We start from the raw sequence: 22,632 nt of genomic DNA, 5'->3' as shown, positions 1-22,632 counted from the left end.
CCGGTGCGTGAGGGGAGGAGTTATACCTGATGTAACCCACTTGGGGCCGATGCGTGAGGCGAGGAGTTTACCTGATGTAACCCACTTGGGGCCGGTGCGTGAGGGGAGATGTTATGTTATACCTGATGTAACCCACTTGGGGCCGATGCGTGAGGCGAGGAGTTTACCTGATGTAACCCACTTGGGGCCGATGCGTGAGGAGTTTACCTGATGTAACCCACTTGGGGCCGGTGCGTGAGGAGTTTACCTGATGTAACCCACTTGGGGCCGGTGCGTGAGGAGTTTACCTGATGTAACCCACTTGGGGCCGGTGCGTGAGGAGTTTACCTGATGTAACCCACTTGGGGCCGGTGCGTGAGGAGTTTACCTGATGTAACCCACTTGGGGCCGGTGCATGAGGGGAGGAGTTTACCTGATGTAACCCACTTGGGGCCGGTGCGTGAGGTGCCAGCGGTAGGAGGTCTTGTCCCTCCAGCCCACGTTGCGAGGGTCCGACCACAGCAGCGTCACCTCGCCGGGCGTGTCCCCCGTGTGCCACAGAGCGTTCCTCAAATACTCGCCCGGTCCCGTGCTCGACTTCACTGCCTGCATGGACGCACGAACGCACGCACGCACGCACGCACGCAGACACACACACACACACACACACACACACACACACACACACACACACACACACACACACACACACACACACACACACACACGATTAGCTTAATGTGCAACATTGTTTTGTCACTCAAAAGTAGGGGTGCGGGTCCCGAACAATCCCGAACCTCGGCTGGGCCATGGCCCTGAAGGTAGGAGGTTACTAACCTTCAGCTGTAGACCAGGCTGGGCCATGGCTCTGAAGGTATAGAGGTAACTAACCTTCAGCTGTAGGCCAGGCTGGGCCATGGCTCTGAAGGTAGGAGGTTACTAACCTTCAGCTGTAGGCCAGGCTGGGCCATGGCTCTGAAGGTAGGAGGTTACTAACCTTCAGCTGTAGGCCAGGCTGGGCCATGGCTCTGAAGGTAGGAGGTTACTAACCTTCAGCTGTAGGCCAGGCTGGGCCATGGCTCTGAAGGTAGGAGGTTACTAACCTTCAGCTGTAGACCAGGCTGGGCCATGGCTCTGAAGGTATAGAGGTAACTAATAACCTTCAGCTGTAGACCAGGCTGGGCCATGACTCTGAAGGTATAGAGGTAACTAACCTTCAGCTGTAGACATGGCTCTGAAGGTAGGAGGTTACTAACCTTCAGCTGTAGACCAGGCTGGGCCATGACTCTGAAGGTATAGAGGTAACTAACCTTCAGCTGTAGACATGGCTCTGAAGGTAGGAGGTTACTAACCTTCAGCTGTAGACATGGCTCTGAAAGTAGGAGGGTACTAACCTTCAGCTGTAGACATGGCTCTGAAGGTATAGAGGTAACTAACCTTCAGCTGTAGACCAGGCTGGGCCATGGCTCTGAAGGTATAGAGGTAACTAACCTTCAGCTGTAGGCCAGGCTGGGCCATGGCTCTGAAGATATCTCACCTTCAGCTGTAGGCATGGCTCTGAAGGTATAGAGGTTACTAACCTTCAGCTGTAGGCATGGCTCTGAAGGTATAGAGGTAACTAACCTTCAGCTGTAGGCCAGGCTGGGCCATGGCTCTGAAGGTATAGAGGTAACTAACCTTCAGCTGTAGACATGGCTCTGAAGGTAGGAGGTTACTAACCTTCAGCTGTAGACATGGCTCTGAAGGTAGGAGGTAACTAACCTTCAGCTGTAGACATGGCTCTGAAGGTAGGAGGTAACTAACCTTCAGCTGTAGACATGGCTCTGAAGGTAGGAGGTAACTAACCTTCAGCTGTAGACATGGCTCTGAAGGTATAGAGGTTACTAACCTTCAGCTGTAGGCATGGCTCTGAAGGTATAGAGGTAACTAACCTTCAGCTGTAGGCCAGGCTGGGCCATGGCTCTGAAGGTATAGAGGTAACTAACCTTCAGCTGTAGACCAGGCTGGGCCATGGCTCTGAAGGTATAGAGGTAACTAACCTTCAGCTGTAGGCCAGGCTGGGCCATGGCTCTGAAGGTATAGAGGTTACTAACCTTCAGCTGTAGACATGGCTCTGAAGGTAGGAGGTTACTAACCTTCAGCTGTAGGCCAGGCTGGGCCATGGCTCTGAAGGTATAGAGGTAACTAACCTTCAGCTGTAGGCCAGGCTGGGCCATGGCTCTGAAGGTAGGAGGTAACTAACCTTCAGCTGTAGACCAGGCTGGGCCATGGCTCTGAAGGTATAGAGGTAACTAACCTTCAGCTGTAGGCCAGGCTGGGCCATGGCTCTGAAGGTAGGAGGTTACTAACCTTCAGCTGTAGGCCAGGCTGGGCCATGACTCTGAAGGTATAGAGGTAACTAACCTTCAGCTGTAGACATGGCTCTGAAGGTAGGAGGTTACTAACCTTCAGCTGTAGGCCAGGCTGGGCCATGGCTCTGAAGGTATAGAGGTAACTAACCTTCAGCTGTAGGCCAGGCTGGGCCATGGCTCTGAAGGTATAGAGGTAACTAACCTTCAGCTGTAGGCCAGGCTGGGCCATGGCTCTGAAGGTAGGAGGTAACTAACCTTCAGCTGTAGACATGGCTCTGAAGGTATAGAGGTAACTAACCTTCAGCTGTAGACATGGCTCTGAAGGTATAGAGGTAACTAACCTTCAGCTGTAGACATGGCTCTGAAGGTAGGAGGTTACTAACCTTCAGCTGTAGACATGGCTCTGAAGGTAGGAGGTAACTAACCTTCAGCTGTAGACATGGCTCTGAAGGTAGGAGGTAACTAACCTTCAGCTGTAGACATGGCTCTGAAGGTATAGAGGTAACTAACCTTCAGCTGTAGACATGGCTCTGAAGGTATAGAGGTAACTAACCTTCAGCTGTAGACATGGCTCTGAAGGTATAGAGGTAACTAACCTTCAGCTGTAGGCCAGGCTGGGCCATGGCTCTGAAGGTAGGAGGTTACTAACCTTCAGCTGTAGACCAGGCTGGGCCATGGCTCTGAAGGTAGGAGGTTACTAACCTTCAGCTGTAGGCCAGGCTGGGCCATGGCTCTGAAGGTAGGAGGTTACTAACCTTCAGCTGTAGGCCAGGCTGGGCCATGGCTCTGAAGGTAGGAGGTTACTAACCTTCAGCTGTAGGCCAGGCTGGGCCATGGCTCTGAAGGTAGGAGGTTACTAACCTTCAGCTGTAGGCCAGGCTGGGCCATGGCTCTGAAGGTAGGAGGTTACTAACCTTCAGCTGTAGGCCAGGCTGGGCCATGGCTCTGAAGGTATAGAGGTAACTAACCTTCAGCTGTAGGCCAGGCTGGGCCATGACTCTGAAGGTAGGAGGTTACTAACCTTCAGCTGTAGGCCAGGCTGGGCCATGGCTCTGAAGGTAGGAGGTTACTAACCTTCAGCTGTAGGCCAGGCTGGGCCATGGCTCTGAAGGTATAGAGGTTACTAACCTTCAGCTGTAGACCAGGCTGGGCCATGGCTCTGAAGGTAGGAGGTTACTAACCTTCAGCTGTAGGCCAGGCTGGGCCATGGCTCTGAAGGTAGGAGGTTACTAACCTTCAGCTGTAGGCCAGGCTGGGCCATGGCTCTGAAGGTATAGAGGTAACTAACCTTCAGCTGTAGACCAGGCTGGGCCATGACTCTGAAGGTAGGAGGTTACTAACCTTCAGCTGTAGACCAGGCTGGGCCATGGCTCTGAAGGTAGGAGGTTACTAACCTTCAGCTGTAGGCCAGGCTGGGCCATGGCTCTGAAGGTATAGAGGTAACTAACCTTCAGCTGTAGGCCAGGCTGGGCCATGACTCTGAAGGTAGGAGGTTACTAACCTTCAGCTGTAGGCCAGGCTGGGCCATGACTCTGAAGGTAGGAGGTTACTAACCTTCAGCTGTAGACATGGCTCTGAAGGTAGGAGGTTACTAACCTTCAGCTGTAGACATGGCTCTGAAGGTAGGAGGTAACTAACCTTCAGCTGTAGACCAGGCTGGGCCATGGCTCTGAAGGTATAGAGGTAACTAACCTTCAGCTGTAGGCCAGGCTGGGCCATGGCTCTGAAGGTAGGAGGTTACTAACCTTCAGCTGTAGACCAGGCTGGGCCATGACTCTGAAGGTAGGAGGTTACTAACCTTCAGCTGTAGGCCAGGCTGGGCCATGGCTCTGAAGGTAGGAGGTTACTAACCTTCAGCTGTAGGCCAGGCTGGGCCATGGCTCTGAAGGTAGGAGGTTACTAACCTTCAGCTGTAGGCCAGGCTGGGCCATGGCTCTGAAGGTAGGAGGTTACTAACCTTCAGCTGTAGGCCAGGCTGGGCCATGGCTCTGAAGGTAGGAGGTTACTAACCTTCAGCTGTAGGCCAGGCTGGGCCATGGCTCTGAAGGTAGGAGGTTACTAACCTTCAGCTGTAGGCCAGGCTGGGCCATGGCTCTGAAGGGCACGGACTGCCAGTAGGTCTGCTCCGTCTGCTTCCACATCACCACGTAGAAGGAGGACGAGTCCTGGTAGCCGAAGATGAAGCCGGCGTAGTCGTCGTCCGTCACCGTGTTCACGTGGAACGTCCCCTCGAAGTCCACGCCGTTGAAGGCCGTGTAGCCTGTAGCGCAGCGGGATACGGATACGTTATGCGTTGAAGGCTGTGTAGCCTGTAGTGCAGCGGGACACGTTATGCGTTGAAGGCTGTGTAGCCTGTAGCGCAGCGAGATACGTTATGCGTTGAAGGCCGTGTAGCCTGTAGCGCAGCGGGATACGTTATGTGTTGAAGGCCGTGTAGCCTGTAGCGCAGCGGGATACGGATACGTTATGTGTTGAAGGCTGTGTAGCCTGTAGCGCAGCGGGATACGGATACGTTATGCGTTGAAGGCTGTGTATCCTGTAGCGCAGCGGGATACGGATACGTTATGCGTTGAAGGCTGTGTAGCCTGTAGCGCAGCGGGATACGGATACGTTATGTGTTGAAGGCTGTGTAGCCTGTAGCGCAGCGGGATACGTTATGTGTTGAAGGCTGTGTAGCCTGTAGCGCAGCGGGATACGTTATGCGTTGAAGGCTGTGTAGCCTGTAGCGCAGCGGGATACGTTATGCGTTGAAGGCTGTGTAGCCTGTAGCGCAGCGGGATACGGATACGTTATGTGTTGAAGGCCGTGTAGCCTGTAGCGCAGCGGGACACGTTATGCGTTGAAGGCTGTGTAGCCTGTAGCGCAGCGGGATACGGATACGTTATGTGTTGAAGGCCGTGTAGCCTGTAGCGCAGCGGGACACGTTATGTGTTGAAGGCTGTGTAGCCTGTAGCGCAGCGGGATACGGATACGTTATGTGTTGAAGGCTGTGTAGCCTGTAGCGCAGCGGGATACGTTATGTGTTGAAGGCTGTGTAGCCTGTAGCACAGCGGGATACGTTATGCGTTGAAGGCTGTGTAGCCTGTAGCGCAGCGGGATACGGATACGTTATGTGTTGAAGGCTGTGTAGCCTGTAGCGCAGCGGGATACGTTATGTGTTGAAGGCTGTGTAGCCTGTAGCGCAGCGGGATACGGATACGTTATGTGTTGAAGGCTGTGTAGCCTGTAGCGCAGCGGGATACGGATACGTTATGCGTTGAAGGCTGTGTAGCCTGTAGCGCAGCGGGATACGGATACGTTATGTGTTGAAGGCTGTGTAGCCTGTAGCACAGCGGGATACGGATACGTTATGCGTTGAAGGCTGTGTAGCCTGTAGCGCAGCGGGATACGTTATGCGTTGAAGGCTGTGTAGCCTGTAGCACAGCGGGATACGTTATGTGTTGAAGGCTGTGTAGCCTGTAGCACAGCGGGATACGTTATGTGTTGAAGGCTGTGTAGCCTGTAGCACAGCGGGATACGTTATGTGTTGAAGGCTGTGTAGCCTGTAGCGCAGCGGGATACGTTATGCGTTGAAGGCTGTGTAGCCTGTAGCGCAGCGGGATACGTTATGTGTTGAAGGCTGTGTAGCCTGTAGCGCAGCGGGATACGTTATGTGTTGAAGGCTGTGTAGCCTGTAGCGCAGCGGGATACGTTATGTGTTGAAGGCCGTGTAGCCTGTAGCGCAGCGGGATACGTTATGTGTTGAAGGCTGTGTAGCCTGTAGCGCAGCGGGATACGGATACGTTATGTGTTGAAGGCTGTGTAGCCTGTAGCGCAGCGGGATACGGATACGTTATGTGTTGAAGGCTGTGTAGCCTGTAGCGCAGCGGGATACGGATACGTTATGCGTTGAAGGCTGTGTAGCCTGTAGCGCAGCGGGATACGGATACGTTATGTGTTGAAGGCTGTGTAGCCTGTAGCGCAGCGGGATACGGATACGTTATGTGTTGAAGGCTGTGTAGCCTGTAGCGCAGCGGGACACGTTATGTGTTGAAGGCTGTGTAGCCTGTAGCGCAGCGGGATACGGATACGTTATGTGTTGAAGGCTGTGTAGCCTGTAGCGCAGCGGGACACGTTATGTGTTGAAGGCTGTGTAGCCTGTAGCGCAGCGGGATACGTTATGTGTTGAAGGCTGTGTAGCCTGTAGCGCAGCGGGATACGTTATGTGTTGAAGGCTGTGTAGCCTGTAGCACAGCGGGATACGTTATGTGTTGAAGGCTGTGTAGCCTGTAGCGCAGCGGGATACGCTATGCGTTGAAGGCTGTGTAGCCTGTAGCGCAGCGGGATACGGATACGTTATGTGTTGAAGGCTGTGTAGCCTGTAGCGCAGCGGGATACGTTATGCGTTGAAGGCTGTGTAGCCTGTAGCGCAGCGGGACACGTTATGTGTTGAAGGCTGTGTAGCCTGTAGCGCAGCGGGATACGTTATGTGTTGAAGGCTGTGTAGCCTGTAGCGCAGCGGGATACGTTATGTGTTGAAGGCTGTGTAGCCTGTAGCACAGCGGGATACGTTATGTGTTGAAGGCTGTGTAGCCTGTAGCACAGCGGGATACGTTATGTGTTGAAGGCTGTGTAGCCTGTAGCACAGCGGGATACGTTATGTGTTGAAGGCTGTGTAGCCTGTAGCGCAGCGGGATACGTTATGCGTTGAAGGCTGTGTAGCCTGTAGCGCAGCGGGATACGTTATGTGTTGAAGGCTGTGTAGCCTGTAGCGCAGCGGGATACGTTATGTGTTGAAGGCTGTGTAGCCTGTAGCGCAGCGGGATACGTTATGTGTTGAAGGCCGTGTAGCCTGTAGCGCAGCGGGATACGTTATGTGTTGAAGGCTGTGTAGCCTGTAGCGCAGCGGGATACGGATACGTTATGTGTTGAAGGCTGTGTAGCCTGTAGCGCAGCGGGATACGGATACGTTATGTGTTGAAGGCTGTGTAGCCTGTAGCGCAGCGGGATACGGATACGTTATGCGTTGAAGGCTGTGTAGCCTGTAGCGCAGCGGGATACGGATACGTTATGTGTTGAAGGCTGTGTAGCCTGTAGCGCAGCGGGACACGTTATGTGTTGAAGGCTGTGTAGCCTGTAGCGCAGCGGGATACGGATACGTTATGTGTTGAAGGCTGTGTAGCCTGTAGCGCAGCGGGACACGTTATGTGTTGAAGGCTGTGTAGCCTGTAGCGCAGCGGGATACGTTATGTGTTGAAGGCTGTGTAGCCTGTAGCGCAGCGGGATACGTTATGTGTTGAAGGCTGTGTAGCCTGTAGCACAGCGGGATACGTTATGTGTTGAAGGCTGTGTAGCCTGTAGCGCAGCGGGATACGCTATGCGTTGAAGGCTGTGTAGCCTGTAGCGCAGCGGGATACGGATACGTTATGTGTTGAAGGCTGTGTAGCCTGTAGCGCAGCGGGATACGTTATGCGTTGAAGGCTGTGTAGCCTGTAGCGCAGCGGGACACGTTATGTGTTGAAGGCTGTGTAGCCTGTAGCGCAGCGGGATACGTTATGTGTTGAAGGCTGTGTAGCCTGTAGCGCAGCGGGACACGTTATGTGTTGAAGGCTGTGTAGCCTGTAGCGCAGCGGGATACGTTATGTGTTGAAGGCTGTGTAGCCTGTAGCGCAGCGGGATACGTTATGTGTTGAAGGCTGTGTAGCCTGTAGCGCAGCGGGATACGTTATGTGTTGAAGGCTGTGTAGCCTGTAGCACAGCGGGATACGGATACGTTATGTGTTGAAGGCTGTGTAGCCTGCAGCGCAGCGGGATACGGATACGTTATGTGTTGAAGGCTGTGTAGCCTGTAGCGCAGCGGGACACGTTATGTGTTGAAGGCTGTGTAGCCTGTAGCACAGCGGGATACGGATACGTTATGTGTTGAAGGCTGTGTAGCCTGTAGCGCAGCGGGACACGTTATGTGTTGAAGGCTGTGTAGCCTGTAGCGCAGCGGGATACGTTATGTGTTGAAGGCTGTGTAGCCTGTAGCGCAGCGGGATACGTTATGTGTTGAAGGCTGTGTAGCCTGTAGCACAGCGGGATACGGATACGTTATGTGTTGAAGGCTGTGTAGCCTGCAGCGCAGCGGGATACGGATACGTTATGTGTTGAAGGCTGTGTAGCCTGTAGCGCAGCGGGACACGTTATGTGTTGAAGGCTGTGTAGCCTGTAGCACAGCGGGATACGGATACGTTATGTGTTGAAGGCTGTGTAGCCTGTAGCGCAGCGGGACACGTTATGTGTTGAAGGCTGTGTAGCCTGTAGCGCAGCGGGATACGGATACGTTATGTGTTGAAGGCTGTGTAGCCTGTAGCGCAGCGGGATACGGATACGTTATGCGTTGAAGGCTGTGTAGCCTGTAGCGCAGCGGGATACGTTATGTGTTGAAGGCTGTGTAGCCTGTAGCACAGCGGGATACGGATACGTTATGTGTTGAAGGCTGTGTAGCCTGTAGCACAGCGGGATACGGATACGTTATGTGTTGAAGGCTGTGTAGCCTGTAGCGCAGCGGGATACGGATACGTTATGTGTTGAAGGCTGTGTAGCCTGTAGCGCAGCGGGATACGGATACGTTATGCGTTGAAGGCTGTGTAGCCTGTAGCGCAGCGGGATACGGATACGTTATGTGTTGAAGGCTGTGTAGCCTGTAGCGCAGCGGGATACGTTATGCGTTGAAGGCTGTGTAGCCTGTAGCACAGCGGGATACGTTATGTGTTGAAGGCTGTGTAGCCTGTAGCGCAGCGGGATACGTTATGCGTTGAAGGCCGTGTAGCCTGTAGCGCAGCGGGATACGGATTCGTTATGTGTTGAAGGCTGTGTAGCCTGTAGCACAGCGGGATACGTTATGTGTTGAAGGCTGTGTAGCCTGTAGCACAGCGGGATACGTTATGCGTTGAAGGCTGTGTAGCCTGTAGCGCAGCGGGATACGTTATGTGTTGAAGGCTGTGTAGCCTGTAGCGCAGCGGGATACGTTATGTGTTGAAGGCTGTGTAGCCTGTAGCGCAGCGGGATACGTTATGTGTTGAAGGCTGTGTAGCCTGTAGCGCAGCGGGATACGTTATGTGTTGAAGGCTGTGTAGCCTGTAGCGCAGCGGGATACGTTATGTGTTGAAGGCTGTGTAGCCTGTAGCGCAGCGGGATACGTTATGTGTTGAAGGCTGTGTAGCCTGTAGCGCAGCGGGATACGGATACGTTATGTGTTGAAGGCTGTGTAGCCTGTAGCGCAGCGGGATACGGATACGTTATGCGTTGAAGGCTGTGTAGCCTGTAGCGCAGCGAGATACGGATACGTTATGTGTTGAAGGCTGTGTAGCCTGTAGCACAGCGGGATACGTTATGCGTTGAAGGCTGTGTAGCCTGTAGCACAGCGGGATACGTTATGCGTTGAAGGCTGTGTAGCCTGTAGCGCAGCGGGATACGGATACGTTATGCGTTGAAGGCTGTGTAGCCTGTAGCGCAGCGGGATACGGATACGTTATGTGTTGAAGGCTGTGTAGCCTGTAGCACAGCGGGATACGTTATGTGTTGAAGGCTGTGTAGCCTGTAGCGCAGCGGGATACGTTATGTGTTGAAGGCTGTGTAGCCTGTAGCGCAGCGGGATACGGATACGTTATGTGTTGAAGGCTGTGTAGCCTGTAGCGCAGCGGGATACGTTATGCGTTGAAGGCTGTGTAGCCTGTAGCACAGCGGGATACGGATACGTTATGCGTTGAAGGCTGTGTAGCCTGTAGCGCAGCGGGATACGGATACGTTATGCGTTGAAGGCTGTGTAGCCTGTAGCACAGCGGGATACGGATACGTTATGTGTTGAAGGCTGTGTAGCCTGTAGCGCAGCGGGATACGTTATGCGTTGAAGGCTGTGTAGCCTGTAGCACAGCGGGATACGGATACGTTATGTGTTGAAGGCCGTGTAGCCTGTAGCGCAGCGGGATACGGATACGTTATGTGTTGAAGGCTGTGTAGCCTGTAGCGCAGCGGGATACGGATACGTTATGCGTTGAAGGCTGTGTAGCCTGTAGCGCAGCGGGATACGGATACGTTATGTGTTGAAGGCTGTGTAGCCTGTAGCACAGCGGGATACGTTATGTGTTGAAGGCCGTGTAGCCTGTAGCACAGCGGGATACGGATACGTTATGTGTTGAAGGCTGTGTAGCCTGTAGCGCAGCGGGATACGGATACGTTATGTGTTGAAGGCTGTGTAGCCTGTAGCGCAGCGGGATACGGATACGTTATGTGTTGAAGGCTGTGTAGCCTGTAGCGCAGCGGGATACGTTATGCGTTGAAGGCTGTGTAGCCTGTAGCGCAGCGGGATACGTTATGCGTTGAAGGCTGTGTAGCCTGTAGCACAGCGGGATACGGATACGTTATGCGTTGAAGGCTGTGTAGCCTGTAGCGCAGCGGGATACGGATACGTTATGCGTTGAAGGCTGTGTAGCCTGTAGCGCAGCGGGATACGGATACGTTATGCGTTGAAGGCTGTGTAGCCTGTAGCACAGCGGGATACGGATACGTTATGCGTTGAAGGCTGTGTAGCCTGTAGCACAGCGGGATACGGATACGTTATGCGTTGAAGGCTGTGTAGCCTGTAGCACAGCGGGATACGGATACGTTATGCGTTGAAGGCTGTGTAGCCTGTAGCACAGCGGGATACGGATACGTTATGCGTTGAAGGCTGTGTAGCCTGTAGCGCAGCGGGATACGGATACGTTATGCGTTGAAGGCTGTGTAGCCTGTAGCGCAGCGGGATACGGATACGTTATGTGTTGAAGGCTGTGTAGCCTGTAGCGCAGCGGGATACGTTATGTGTTGAAGGCTGTGTAGCCTGTAGCGCAGCGGGATACGGATACGTTATGTGTTGAAGGCTGTGTAGCCTGTAGCGCAGCGGGATACGGATACGTTATGTGTTGAAGGCTGTGTAGCCTGTAGCGCAGCGGGATACGGATACGTTATGTGTTGAAGGCTGTGTAGCCTGTAGCGCAGCGGGATACGGATACGTTATGTGTTGAAGGCTGTGTAGCCTGTAGCGCAGCGGGATACGGATACGTTATGCGTTGAAGGCTGTGTAGCCTGTAGCGCAGCGGGATACGGATACGTTATGTGTTGAAGGCTGTGTAGCCTGTAGCGCAGCGGGATACGTTATGTGTTGAAGGCTGTGTAGCCTGTAGCGCAGCGGGATACGGATACGTTATGCGTTGAAGGCTGTGTAGCCTGTAGCACAGCGGGACACGTTATGCGTTGAAGGCCGTGTAGCCTGTAGCGCAGCGGGATACGTTATGTGTTGAAGGCTGTGTAGCCTGTAGCGCAGCGGGATACGGATACGTTATGCGTTGAAGGCTGTGTAGCCTGTAGCACAGCGGGATACGGATACGTTATGCGTTGAAGGCTGTGTATCCTGTAGCGCAGCGGGATACGTTATGTGTTGAAGGCCGTGTAGCCTGTAGCGCAGCGGGATACGTTATGCGTTGAAGGCTGTGTAGCCTGTAGCGCAGCGGGATACGTTATGCGTTGAAGGCTGTGTATCCTGTAGCGCAGCGAGATACGTTATGCGTTGAAGGCTGTGTAGCCTGTAGCGCAGCGGGATACGGATACGTTATGCGTTGAAGGCTGTGTAGCCTGTAGCACAGCGGGATACGGATACGTTATGCGTTGAAGGCTGTGTAGCCTGTAGCACAGCGGGATACGGATACGTTATGCGTTGAAGGCTGTGTAGCCTGTAGCACAGCGGGATACGGATACGTTATGCGTTGAAGGCCGTGTAGCCTGTAGCACAGCGGGATACGTTATGCGTTGAAGGCTGTGTAGCCTGTAGCGCAGCGGGATACGTTATGTGTTGAAGGCTGTGTAGCCTGTAGCACAGCGGGACACGTTATGCGTTGAAGGCTGTGTAGCCTGTAGCACAGCGGGATACGTTATGCGTTGAAGGCTGTGTAGCCTGTAGCGCAGCGGGATACGTTATGTGTTGAAGGCTGTGTAGCCTGTAGCACAGCGGGATACGTTATGCGTTGAAGGCTGTGTAGCCTGTAGCACAGCGGGATACGTTATGCGTTGAAGGCTGTGTAGCCTGTAGCGCAGCGGGATACGTTATGTGTTGAAGGCCGTGTAGCCTGTAGCACAGCGGGATACGTTATGCGTTGAAGGCTGTGTAGCCTGTAGCACAGCGGGATACGTTATGCGTTGAAGGCTGTGTAGCCTGTAGCGCAGCGGGATACGTTATGTGTTGAAGGCTGTGTAGCCTGTAGCGCAGCGGGATACGGATACGTTATGTGTTGAAGGCTGTGTAGCCTGTAGCACAGCGGGATACGTTATGTGTTGAAGGCTGTGTAGCCTGTAGCGCAGCGGGATACGGATACGTTATGTGTTGAAGGCTGTGTAGCCTGTAGCACAGCGGGATACGTTATGCGTTGAAGGCTGTGTAGCCTGTAGCACAGCGGGATACGTTATGCGTTGAAGGCTGTGTAGCCTGTAGCGCAGCGGGATACGTTATGTGTTGAAGGCTGTGTAGCCTGTAGCGCAGCGGGATACGGATACGTTATGTGTTGAAGGCTGTGTAGCCTGTAGCACAGCGGGATACGTTATGTGTTGAAGGCTGTGTAGCCTGTAGCGCAGCGGGATACGGATACGTTATGTGTTGAAGGCTGTGTAGCCTGTAGCGCAGCGGGATACGTTATGTGTTGAAGGCTGTGTAGCCTGTAGCACAGCGGGATACGTTATGCGTTGAAGGCTGTGTAGCCTGTAGCGCAGCGGGATACGTTATGTGTTGAAGGCTGTGTAGCCTGTAGCACAGCGGGATACGTTATGCGTTGAAGGCTGTGTAGCCTGTAGCACAGCGGGATACGTTATGTGTTGAAGGCTGTGTAGCCTGTAGCGCAGCGGGACACGTTATGCGTTGAAGGCTGTGTAGCCTGTAGCGCAGCGGGATACGGATACGTTATGTATTGAAGGCTGTGTAGCCTGTAGCGCAGCGGGATACGGATACGTTATGCGTTGAAGGCCGTGTAGCCTGTAGCGCAGCGGGATACGGATACGTTATGTGTTGAAGGCTGTGTAGCCTGTAGCGCAGCGGGATACGTTATGTGTTGAAGGCTGTGTAGCCTGTAGCACAGCGGGATACGGATACGTTATGTGTTGAAGGCTGTGTAGCCTGTAGCACAGCGGGATACGGATACGTTATGTGTTGAAGGCTGTGTAGCCTGTAGCACAGCGGGATACGGATACGTTATGTGTTGAAGGCTGTGTAGCCTGTAGCACAGCGGGATACGGATACGTTATGTGTTGAAGGCTGTGTAGCCTGTAGCACAGCGGGATACGGATACGTTATGTGTTGAAGGCTGTGTAGCCTGTAGCGCAGCGGGATACGGACACGTTATGCGTTGAAGGACGTGTAGCCTGTAGCGCAGCGGGATACGGATACGTTTTTTTGTTACGATATTTTTTACACTCTAAAGCGGTGGTTGTCAAAGTGCGGTCCGCGGACCCCCCAGCGGCCCCGGCAGTAATTTTGTCGAATAAAACAGTATATCTCTGCTGTCCGGAGGAAACCTCATAACTCCAAAATGTTCATTTTTCAGGAAATGAAAAATATACATTTTTAAGGAAATGAATAAAACCTTATATATTTTAAACGATGCAATACTGCCTCATCAAAGTTGGTGTTGTGACATTAGATATTGTCAATTACTTGCATGAGAAGGAGAGAGGTGCTGGAGTTAGCTGTTTTAGCAGACAGTTTGAGGGTCCAATGGAGTTAGGAGGTTTTGTCCAAAGCGTTTTTACTACTTTCCATTGGTTCAATATTTTTGAAAACGTAAAGGGTGTTCAATAGCACTGATTTATGGAGAAAAAAAATCAAAAACCTCAAAAATGGAGTTTTCCTAAAACTAATTTTTTTAGGTTTTAGATTTTTTTCGCATGAATCAGTGCTATTGAACACCCTTTACGTCTGTGTGTTGTTTCGAAAATATTGAACCAATGGAAAGTAGTAAAAAACGCTTTGTACAAAACCTCTTAACTCCATTGGACCCTCAAACTGTCTGCTAAAGCAACTAACTGCACCACCTCTATATAAAGTCACAACACCAACTTTGATAAGGCAGTATATTGCTTTGTTTTCAAAATATACGGTTTTTCTTAATTTCCTGAAAAATGAGATATGGTCATGCTATAAATGGTCCTGCCATATTATTAGTCCATCAGTAGATGGAGCTGTGGTTACAGTTTTCCTGTGGTTGAAAGGTTAAAGGTCTGAAAACCCACCTCTTAAGCCAAATTCCAATACCCAAAATCTCGGCTACTCGCTCACTCCCACTCGATCACTCGGGGTCATTCCAGCTTGACCCGGAAATGGTTAGCGTTCCGATTGTTAAAGTGCTCCATCGAGGAGGCGAGTGGAGTCGAGTGGAGGAGCCGAGTGGGCTCTCCGAGACCGCATAGAGCGAGTGTACCTGTATCAGGTGCAGGCTCGGTGGGGTGTGTTTTGATTTCCGCATCACGTGTACATGTTTTTTTCCTTCTCCAGTGACATAAGTCCGCCTCCTCCACATGTGGCACAGAAAACACTGCTTGAAACCCGATACTATGCACCCCCCCCCCACCCCCCATCCACTAGCTGCCGGCCGCTGCAGCTGATGAGACGCTGTCGCTGACCCAACACACACATGCTCGCACACACATTAAACTAAAAAGCTTTGCTGTTTGTTGAAGAGACACATTTTCGCTGAATTAATAGAGCTTCAGAATGATACAGTAGCCTATAGCCTATGTGAAAGTGAAAGGACCACAACAAGCCACTGGCTTTATTGCGTTGTGTGATATAAGCATAATAAAAGTAGGCTATATTGTGCGCACCTCAAACGCTATAGTTAATTTCTCTCTGTGCATGCCTGAATGCACAGACTGCTATGAATGACGGTGACAAAAATGTATTTATTTATATGTGGACTGAACTGAATATGTAAGTCAGAGAGACTACCTATAATTCCTGTTATAGTGTCCGTTATTTGCAAAGACCGTCGGACGTGGGGGGGGGGTATTTATACGAGCAAAAAGGAACGCGGGCTGCGGGCAGGTCAGGAATTCCCTTCTCATTCACAATCATATAATATAAAAGTGTGCGCATCCTGGCGCTTATTCACTATTTCAGGAATAAATAGCCTTGTTGCACATGTTACCAATACATACACATTGGCCTCGGTTACATGCACAAAAATGAATTGTCTATTCTGTAGACTGTACGGCTCTGGGTTCAGAGTTCCAGTGATCCAGCTGTGTGACACTGTATTGTTCCACCACTTTTGCTTTGGCAATGTAAACGTATGTTTTCCCATGCCAATAAAGCCCTTTGAATTGAATTGAATTGATTCACGCCATAAGTGATCGCGGAATGTGCCGTCGCTTTGAAATGACAGCGGAGTACATTCCGATTCTAGAGGCAAATCCACTCCACCACTCTGTCCTCGCACCGAATCCTCTCCTCCTCCTCTCCTCCTCGCTGGGGGCGGAGCCGAGGAGCGAGTGGAGGACGCGAGGGGAGTGAGCGAGTGTGAAAGTTGCGGTATTGGAATTTGGCTTTAGTCTGAAAACCCACCTCTTAGTCTGAAAACCCACCTCTTCAGACTCCACCATGGCCCGTAGCACTAGCCCCTTAGATAGCACTTTATGTAGACTTAGATAGTATTTTAAATATAGCATTTTATGTAGACTTAGATAGTATTTTACATATAGCACTTTATGTAGACTTAGATAGTATTTTAAACAGACTTATAGCTTGTTACGTAGACAGCACTAGAATTGCATTTTATGTAGTCATAGCACTTTATAGTACACATGTATAATAAATAATATAGTATAGTATGTATAGTTTACATAGATACTCCACTGTTACGTTCTTAGCTTACGCATGTTTCATGATAACTACTTTTTGTATATGTGATGTATGCCATGCTTTTGTTATTGCTTAATGTAAGTCACTCTGGATTAAGAGCGTCTGCTAAATGCCTAAATTGTAAAGGTTAAAAGGGTTCACTTCCTCTTGGCAGATGGAGAACTGTAGCCATGTTGGTGAATTCCACAGTGTTCTGTGTATGTAGCCATGTTGGTGAATTCCACAGTGTTCTGTGTATGTTAATGAAGCCATGCTGGTGAATTCCACAGTGTTCTGTGTATGTTAATGAAGCCATGCTGGTGAACTCCACAGTGTTCTGTGTATGTAGCCATGTTGGTGAATTCCACAGTGGTCTGTGTATGTAGCCATGTTGGTGAATTCCACAGTGTTCTGTGTATGTAGCCATGTTGGTGAATTCCACAGTGGTCTGTGTATGTAGCCATGTTGGTGAATTCCACAGTGTTCTGTGTATGTAGCCATGTTGGTGAATTCCACAGTGTTCTGTGTATGTAGCCATGTTGGTGAATTCCACAGTGTTCTGTGTATGTAGCCATGTTGGTGAATTCCACAGTGTTCTGTGTATGTAGCCATGTTGGTGAATTCCACAGTGTTCTGTGTATGTAGCCATGTTGGTGAATTCCACAGTGTTCTGTGTATGTAGCCATGTTGGTGAATTCCACAGTGGTCTGTGTATGTAGCCATGTTGGTGAATTCCACAGTGTTCTGTGTATGTAGCCATGTTGGTGAATTCCACAGTGTTCTGTGTATGTTAATTATTATCATGTTAATTATTATCATGTTGGTGAATTCCACAGTGTTCTGTGTATGTAGCCATGTTGGTGAATTCCACAGTGGTCTGTGTATGTAGCCATGTTGGTGAATTCCACAGTGTTCTGTGTATGTAGCCATGTTGGTGAATTCCACAGTGTTCTGTGTATGTAGCCATGTTGGTGAATTCCACAGTGTTCTGTGTATGTAGCCATGTTGGTGAATTCCACAGTGTTCTGTGTATGTAGCCATGTTGGTGAATTCCACAGTGTTCTGTGTATGTAGCCATGTTGGTGAATTCCACAGTGTTCTGTGTATGTAGCCATGTTGGTGAATTCCACAGTGGTCTGTGTATGTAGCCATGTTGGTGAATTCCACAGTGTTCTGTGTATGTAGCCATGTTGGTGAATTCCACAGTGTTCTGTGTATGTAGCCATGTTGGTGAATTCCACAGTGTTCTGTGTATGTTAATGAAGCCATGCTGGTGAATTCCACAGTGTTCTGTGTATGTTAATGAAGCCATGCTGGTGAATTCCACAGTGTTCTGTGTATGTTAATTCTTCTGTCAATCTTGAGATAAAGAATCAAAGACTGAGTACGTGGCTTCCTTGACCTGAAGTTACCACAAAAACTATGTTGAAAAATGTTCTTCGACTACCTTTTTTTCACTGTGTGTGTGTGTGTGTGTGTGTGTGTGTGTGTGTGTGTGTGTGTGTGTGTGTGTGTGTGTGTGTGTGTGTGTGTGTGTGTGTGTGTGTGTGTGTGTGTGTGTGTGTGTGTGTGTGTGTGTGTGTGTGTGAACTCACCCACAGCTAAACCAGGATCACTGTTCATGGTCTGGACTATCTCCATGCCCTGTGAGGACACACTTCAGCTCATGTCACTGGATACACATTACAGGGACATTCTTTTTTGAGTGGTGCAACCACTCCAAGGAACAGCAATGTCCGTGTTCACCTATGTGTTCACCTATGTGACTATGTCACTATGAGCACGAGTACCAATGACTACCAAAAGTGGCGCTGTTGTGCCAGAAACAGAGAGAGAGATAGTGATGCACTGCTGCCTGCTAATGAGAGAGAGAGAGAGAGAGAGAGAGAGAGAGAGAGAGAGAGAGAGAGAGAGAGAGAGAGAGAGAGGGAGGGGGGGGGGGATGTTGCACCACTCAGTTCACATTTTTTTTAATATATATATAATTTTTATCCCACAATTTTGTACAGTGAAAGAACCCACTCTATCCTATAGGATGCAGTGATGAGTCCTATTCGCTTCCCCTGGTTGAGTGCCACCCAGCTGGGGTCATATCTGTTTGATTAAGAGGTCAAAGGTCACCTGGTTGAGCACCACCCAGTTGGGGTCGATCTGCGCGTCTCCCTCGGGGTCCAGGACGACCGTCTGGAAGGCCCTGAAGTCGGTCAGCGTGACCTCGGCGCTCTCGGGACACGCGTCGTACGAGTCCATCACCGCGTCGTTGTCGAAGTCGTTCTCGCACACGTCGCCCACGCCGTTACCTGTTGGGACGACGGGGGGACGTTCACAACCATGTGTTCATTTTTGACGAATGAAACTATGACATTTTTTGGGGGTTTTCGTCAAGTGCCTTTTTGTCACTGACCAAATGATGTTACCGACCTCTGTCTAGGTCACAGCTTTGACCTCTGTCTAGGTCACAGCTTTGACCTCTGTCTAGGTCACAGCTTTGACCTCTGTCTAGGTCACAGCTTTGACCTCTGTCTAGGTCACAGCTTTGACCTCTGTCTAGGTCACAGCTGTGACCTCTGTCTAGGTCACAGCTTTGACCTCTGTCTAGGTCACAGCTTTGACCTCTGTCTAGGTCACAGCTTTGACCTCTGTGTAGGTCACAGCTTTGACCTCTGTCTAGGTCACAGCTTTGACCTCTGTCTAGGTCACAGCTTTGACCTCTGTCTAGGTCACAGCTTTGACCTCTGTCTAGGTCACAGCTTTGACCTCTGTCTAGGTCACAGCTTTGACCTCTGTCTAGGTCACAGCTTTCCAACAATGACATTTAATTATTTGATTTTCTTTTGCAGAGAAAAAACTTTTTTCCCCCTTTTTTTTGAGTGGTGCTAGGTAACCCTATACCCTAAACCCCTAACTTACCTAACTAACTATGAAAACAAAATAAACAAAGGATTGGGAAACCAAACAAATATACCATCATCATGTTATACAATGATTTATTTTTAATATCAACATTTAAAAGTGTATGTTGTATTATTTAATATTTCTATTTAACGCCATCTGTCAAGGGTAAGGTCCTATATATTCTGTGCTGTCTACGTTGTGATTTTGTTATTATTTGGGGGGTTTTAAAGACTATGTTTATGATTTGATGTATTTTGATTGACACGGGTCTGGAGTTGGACTGACGCCCATAAAGTAGGCGGAGGTTACCGGCTGTGAGGAGAGACCTGAGAGAGAGACATACAAACAAACAGGGAGTCTACGAGGGACCTGGACACGTTTGTTCTTTCATATCTCTTATAAGCTGTAGCTACAAGAACGATTACGCTCACTATATGCAGAGGCCGCTCGAGACGTTCTTCTAATTGGTGAGATCGTTCGTCTTTTATTTATTTATTTAATTCTTCGTCCCGCGAGGATCCGAGGTGCTCTTCCTCTTCCTTTGGAGTATATTTGCCTGGATTACGATCGCTACGGGGACTTTATTTACTACTTACTTTATTCCTTTACTATCTTCTACTTTACATTGGAGGGAGTGTTACAAGGAGGAACAGACTTTGTTTGGAAAACAACCACGGAACTATACAAAACAATAAGCAAGCGAGCGCGTGCGTGCGTGTGTGAGACACAGACACTCGGCGCGATTCATTCATTCATTCATTCATTCATTCAACCCTGTCTGTATAACTGTACTGTTGATTCCTTGCGTTGATAAGATACAAGGTTAACGTGAGCTTTGCTTCTGACTGTGTTTGCTGCTTGTGTATGTAGGCTATTTCTTTGCATTCCACTTTATCAGTTGTATCCTAAGAGGAGATCATTCATAACTCGTAATTTAAATAATGGTAACAGTGATAGTAATATCTGATCGTTACAAGGTTAGGGGTAGTGTTTAGGGGTAGGTAGGGGTAGGGTTACCGTCAGAGTCTTTCTGTTTGGGGTTGGTGATCAGGTTAGGGGTCGTGTTTAGGGTAGTGTTTAGGGGTAGGTTAGGGGTAATGTTTAGGGGTAGGTTAGGGGTAATGTTTAGGGGTAGGTAGGGGTAGTGTTACCGTCAGAGTCTTTCTGGTTGGGGTTGGTGATCAGGTTAGGGGTCGTGTTTAGGGTAGTGTTTAGGGGTAGGTTAGGGGTAATGTTTAGGGGTAGGTTAGGGGTAATGTTTAGGGGTAGGTAGGGGTAGTGTTACCGTTACGAGTCTTTCTGGTTGGGGTTGGTGATCAGGTTAGGGGTCGTGTTTAGGTGTTTAGGGGTAGGTTAGGGGTAATGTACCGTCAGAGTCTTTCTGGTTGGGGTTGGTGATCAGGCGACAGTTGTCTCTGTCGTCAGGGACTCCGTCGTTGTCGTCGTCGAGGTCACAGTCGTCCCCGAGGCCGTCGTTGTCCGAGTCCAGCTGGGAGCTGTTGGGATGATCGGGACAGTTGTCCCTGCTGTCCTGGTGGCCGTCCCCATCGCTGAGAGGACAAGGAGGCATGGCATGTCACTGTGTGTGTTGTGCGTGCGTGCGTGCGTGCGTGCGTGCGTGCGTGCGTGCGTGCGTGCGTGCGTGCGTGCGTGCGTGCGTGCGTGCGTGCGTGCGTGTAACATACACGTCCTGGTTGGTGTCGCACACGTCTCCAACGAGGTCGTTGTCAATGTCAGTCTGTAAAGAAACAAACATGTCAGACATGTTAAAGGACAATGTTTGTTGTCATTGGAGACAGTACCAACATTAGTGTTCATTTGCTGCTTTCTTTAATTGGTTTCTATTGTTGCCGGGCTGAGGGAGGGCCACATAATACCATCTATTGTTGACGGGCTGAGGGAGGGCCACATAATACCACGGGATCTATTGTTGACGGGCTGAGGGAGGGCCACATAATACCATCTATTGTTGACGGGCTGAGGGAGGGCCACATAATACCACGGGATCTATTGTTGACGGGCTGAGGGAGGGCCACATAATACCATCTATTGTTGACGGGCTGAGGGAGGGCCACATAATACCATCTATTGTTGCCGGGCTGAGGGAGGGCCACATAATACCATCTATTGTTGACGGGCTGAGGGAGGGCCACATAATACCATCTATTGTTGCCGGGCTGAGGGAGGGCCACATAATACCATCTATTGTTGCCGGGCTGAGGGAGGGCCACATAATACCACGGGATCTACTGAATGTGAAGGAGGATGTGTAAAAGCTGCTAATATATTATTTGTGCCCCAAAATCTATAAATCTCACACACATTTTTTTTCTCCACCTGCCCCTCAAAATGTCTGCGTGCGTGCGTGCGTGCGTGCGTGCGTGCGTGCGTGCGTGCGTGCGTGCGTGCGTGCGTTTCTCACCTGCGTGGGGTTGCTGATCTCAGGACAGCTGTCGCAGGCGTCCCCCACCCCGTCCCCTTCTCTGTCTGTCTGCATGGGGTTGGGAACCTTGGGACAGTTGTCCAGGACATTAGGGATACCTGAGGGAGGGACAGACAGACAGACAGACAGACAGACAGACAGACAGACAGACAGACAGACAGACAGACAGACAGACAGACAGACAGACAGACAGACAGACAGACAGACAGACAGACAGACAGACAGACAGACAGACAGGACATTAGGGACAGTGGACCCATAAAAAAAGTATTTCTTTGCTGCACTGTAGAGTAGTTCACCCAAACAATTACTTATTGTCTCTGCCAGACGATAGCGTGGCGGATAATGTGTTTTTTTGTCTGTTATTACCAGCTAATCTCCGGCACCGTTGGCCCGGTCGCTACTCGCTATACGAAACTGTGCACACACACTCCCTGGATGTCAATTTCAGAACCTCTGCCACAAATTTTCCAAAACGGCCTGTTATAGCAGTGGTTCTCAACCAGTGGTCCGGGGAACACCAGTGGTCCTTGAGGGGATTCCAGGTGGTCCCCAATGTGAGCTAAATGATGGAGAGTTGGTAACCAAATGGACCCATAGATCTTTAACTTTTGAGAGTCAATTAATGTGGTTTCATTTTATGCTCTCAAGAGTTAAATCATTGTTAAACACCTACATTACTTAAGACGTCTACATATTACTAACAAGACGTTTACATAATTATAGAATGGAAAAGTGGACAAAATCCTATCCAACAATAACACAATTCTTTAGTTTTGGTTCAGCCTACTGTAGGTCTATAGATTCTTTAGTTTTGGTTCAGCCTACTGTAAGTCTATAGATCTACTGTAAGTCTATAGATTCTTTAGTTTTGGTTCAGCCTACTGTAAGTCTATAGATCTACTGTAAGTCTATAGATTATTTAGTTTTGGTTCAGCCTACTGTAAGTCTATAGATCTACTGTAAGTCTATAGATTCTTTAGTTTTGGTTCAGCCTACTGTAAGTCTATAGATCTACTGTAAGTCTATAGATTCTTTAGTTTTGGTTCAGCCTACTGTAAGTCTATAGATCTACTGTAAGTCTA

The 22,632-nt window shown here is 50.1% G+C and overlaps 1 protein-coding gene across 2 annotated transcripts in view; it reads right to left on the bottom strand.

Moving 5' to 3' along the window:
• Positions 1–22,632, bottom strand: part of thbs3a (thrombospondin 3a) — a 74,104-nt gene that overhangs the window by 9,885 nt on the left and 41,587 nt on the right. Inside the window, exons 15-22 of one of the 2 annotated variants that reach the window (XM_079504783.1) lie at positions 21,527–21,645; positions 20,790–20,842; positions 20,507–20,654; positions 20,256–20,289; positions 18,331–18,509; positions 17,805–17,853; positions 4,394–4,590; positions 413–585 (exon numbers count right to left, since the gene is read on the bottom strand). In XM_079504783.1, coding sequence (XP_079360909.1) covers positions 413–585; positions 4,394–4,590; positions 17,805–17,853; positions 18,331–18,509; positions 20,256–20,289; positions 20,507–20,654; positions 20,790–20,842; positions 21,527–21,645 — 952 coding nt within the window. Of the gene's footprint in view, positions 1–412; positions 586–4,393; positions 4,591–17,804; positions 17,854–18,330; positions 18,510–20,255; positions 20,290–20,472; positions 20,655–20,789; positions 20,843–21,526; positions 21,646–22,632 lie in introns of both variants that reach the window. The other variant, XM_079504782.1, reaches the window with a different exon arrangement.

The sequence above is a fragment of the Electrona antarctica genome (genome assembly GCF_951216825.1).
Source record: "Electrona antarctica genome assembly, chromosome: 6".
Lineage (NCBI taxonomy): Eukaryota > Metazoa > Chordata > Actinopteri > Myctophiformes > Myctophidae > Electrona > Electrona antarctica.
The sequence above is the reverse complement of the archived record's forward strand: the minus strand, read 5'-3'. Positions and strand labels throughout refer to the sequence as shown.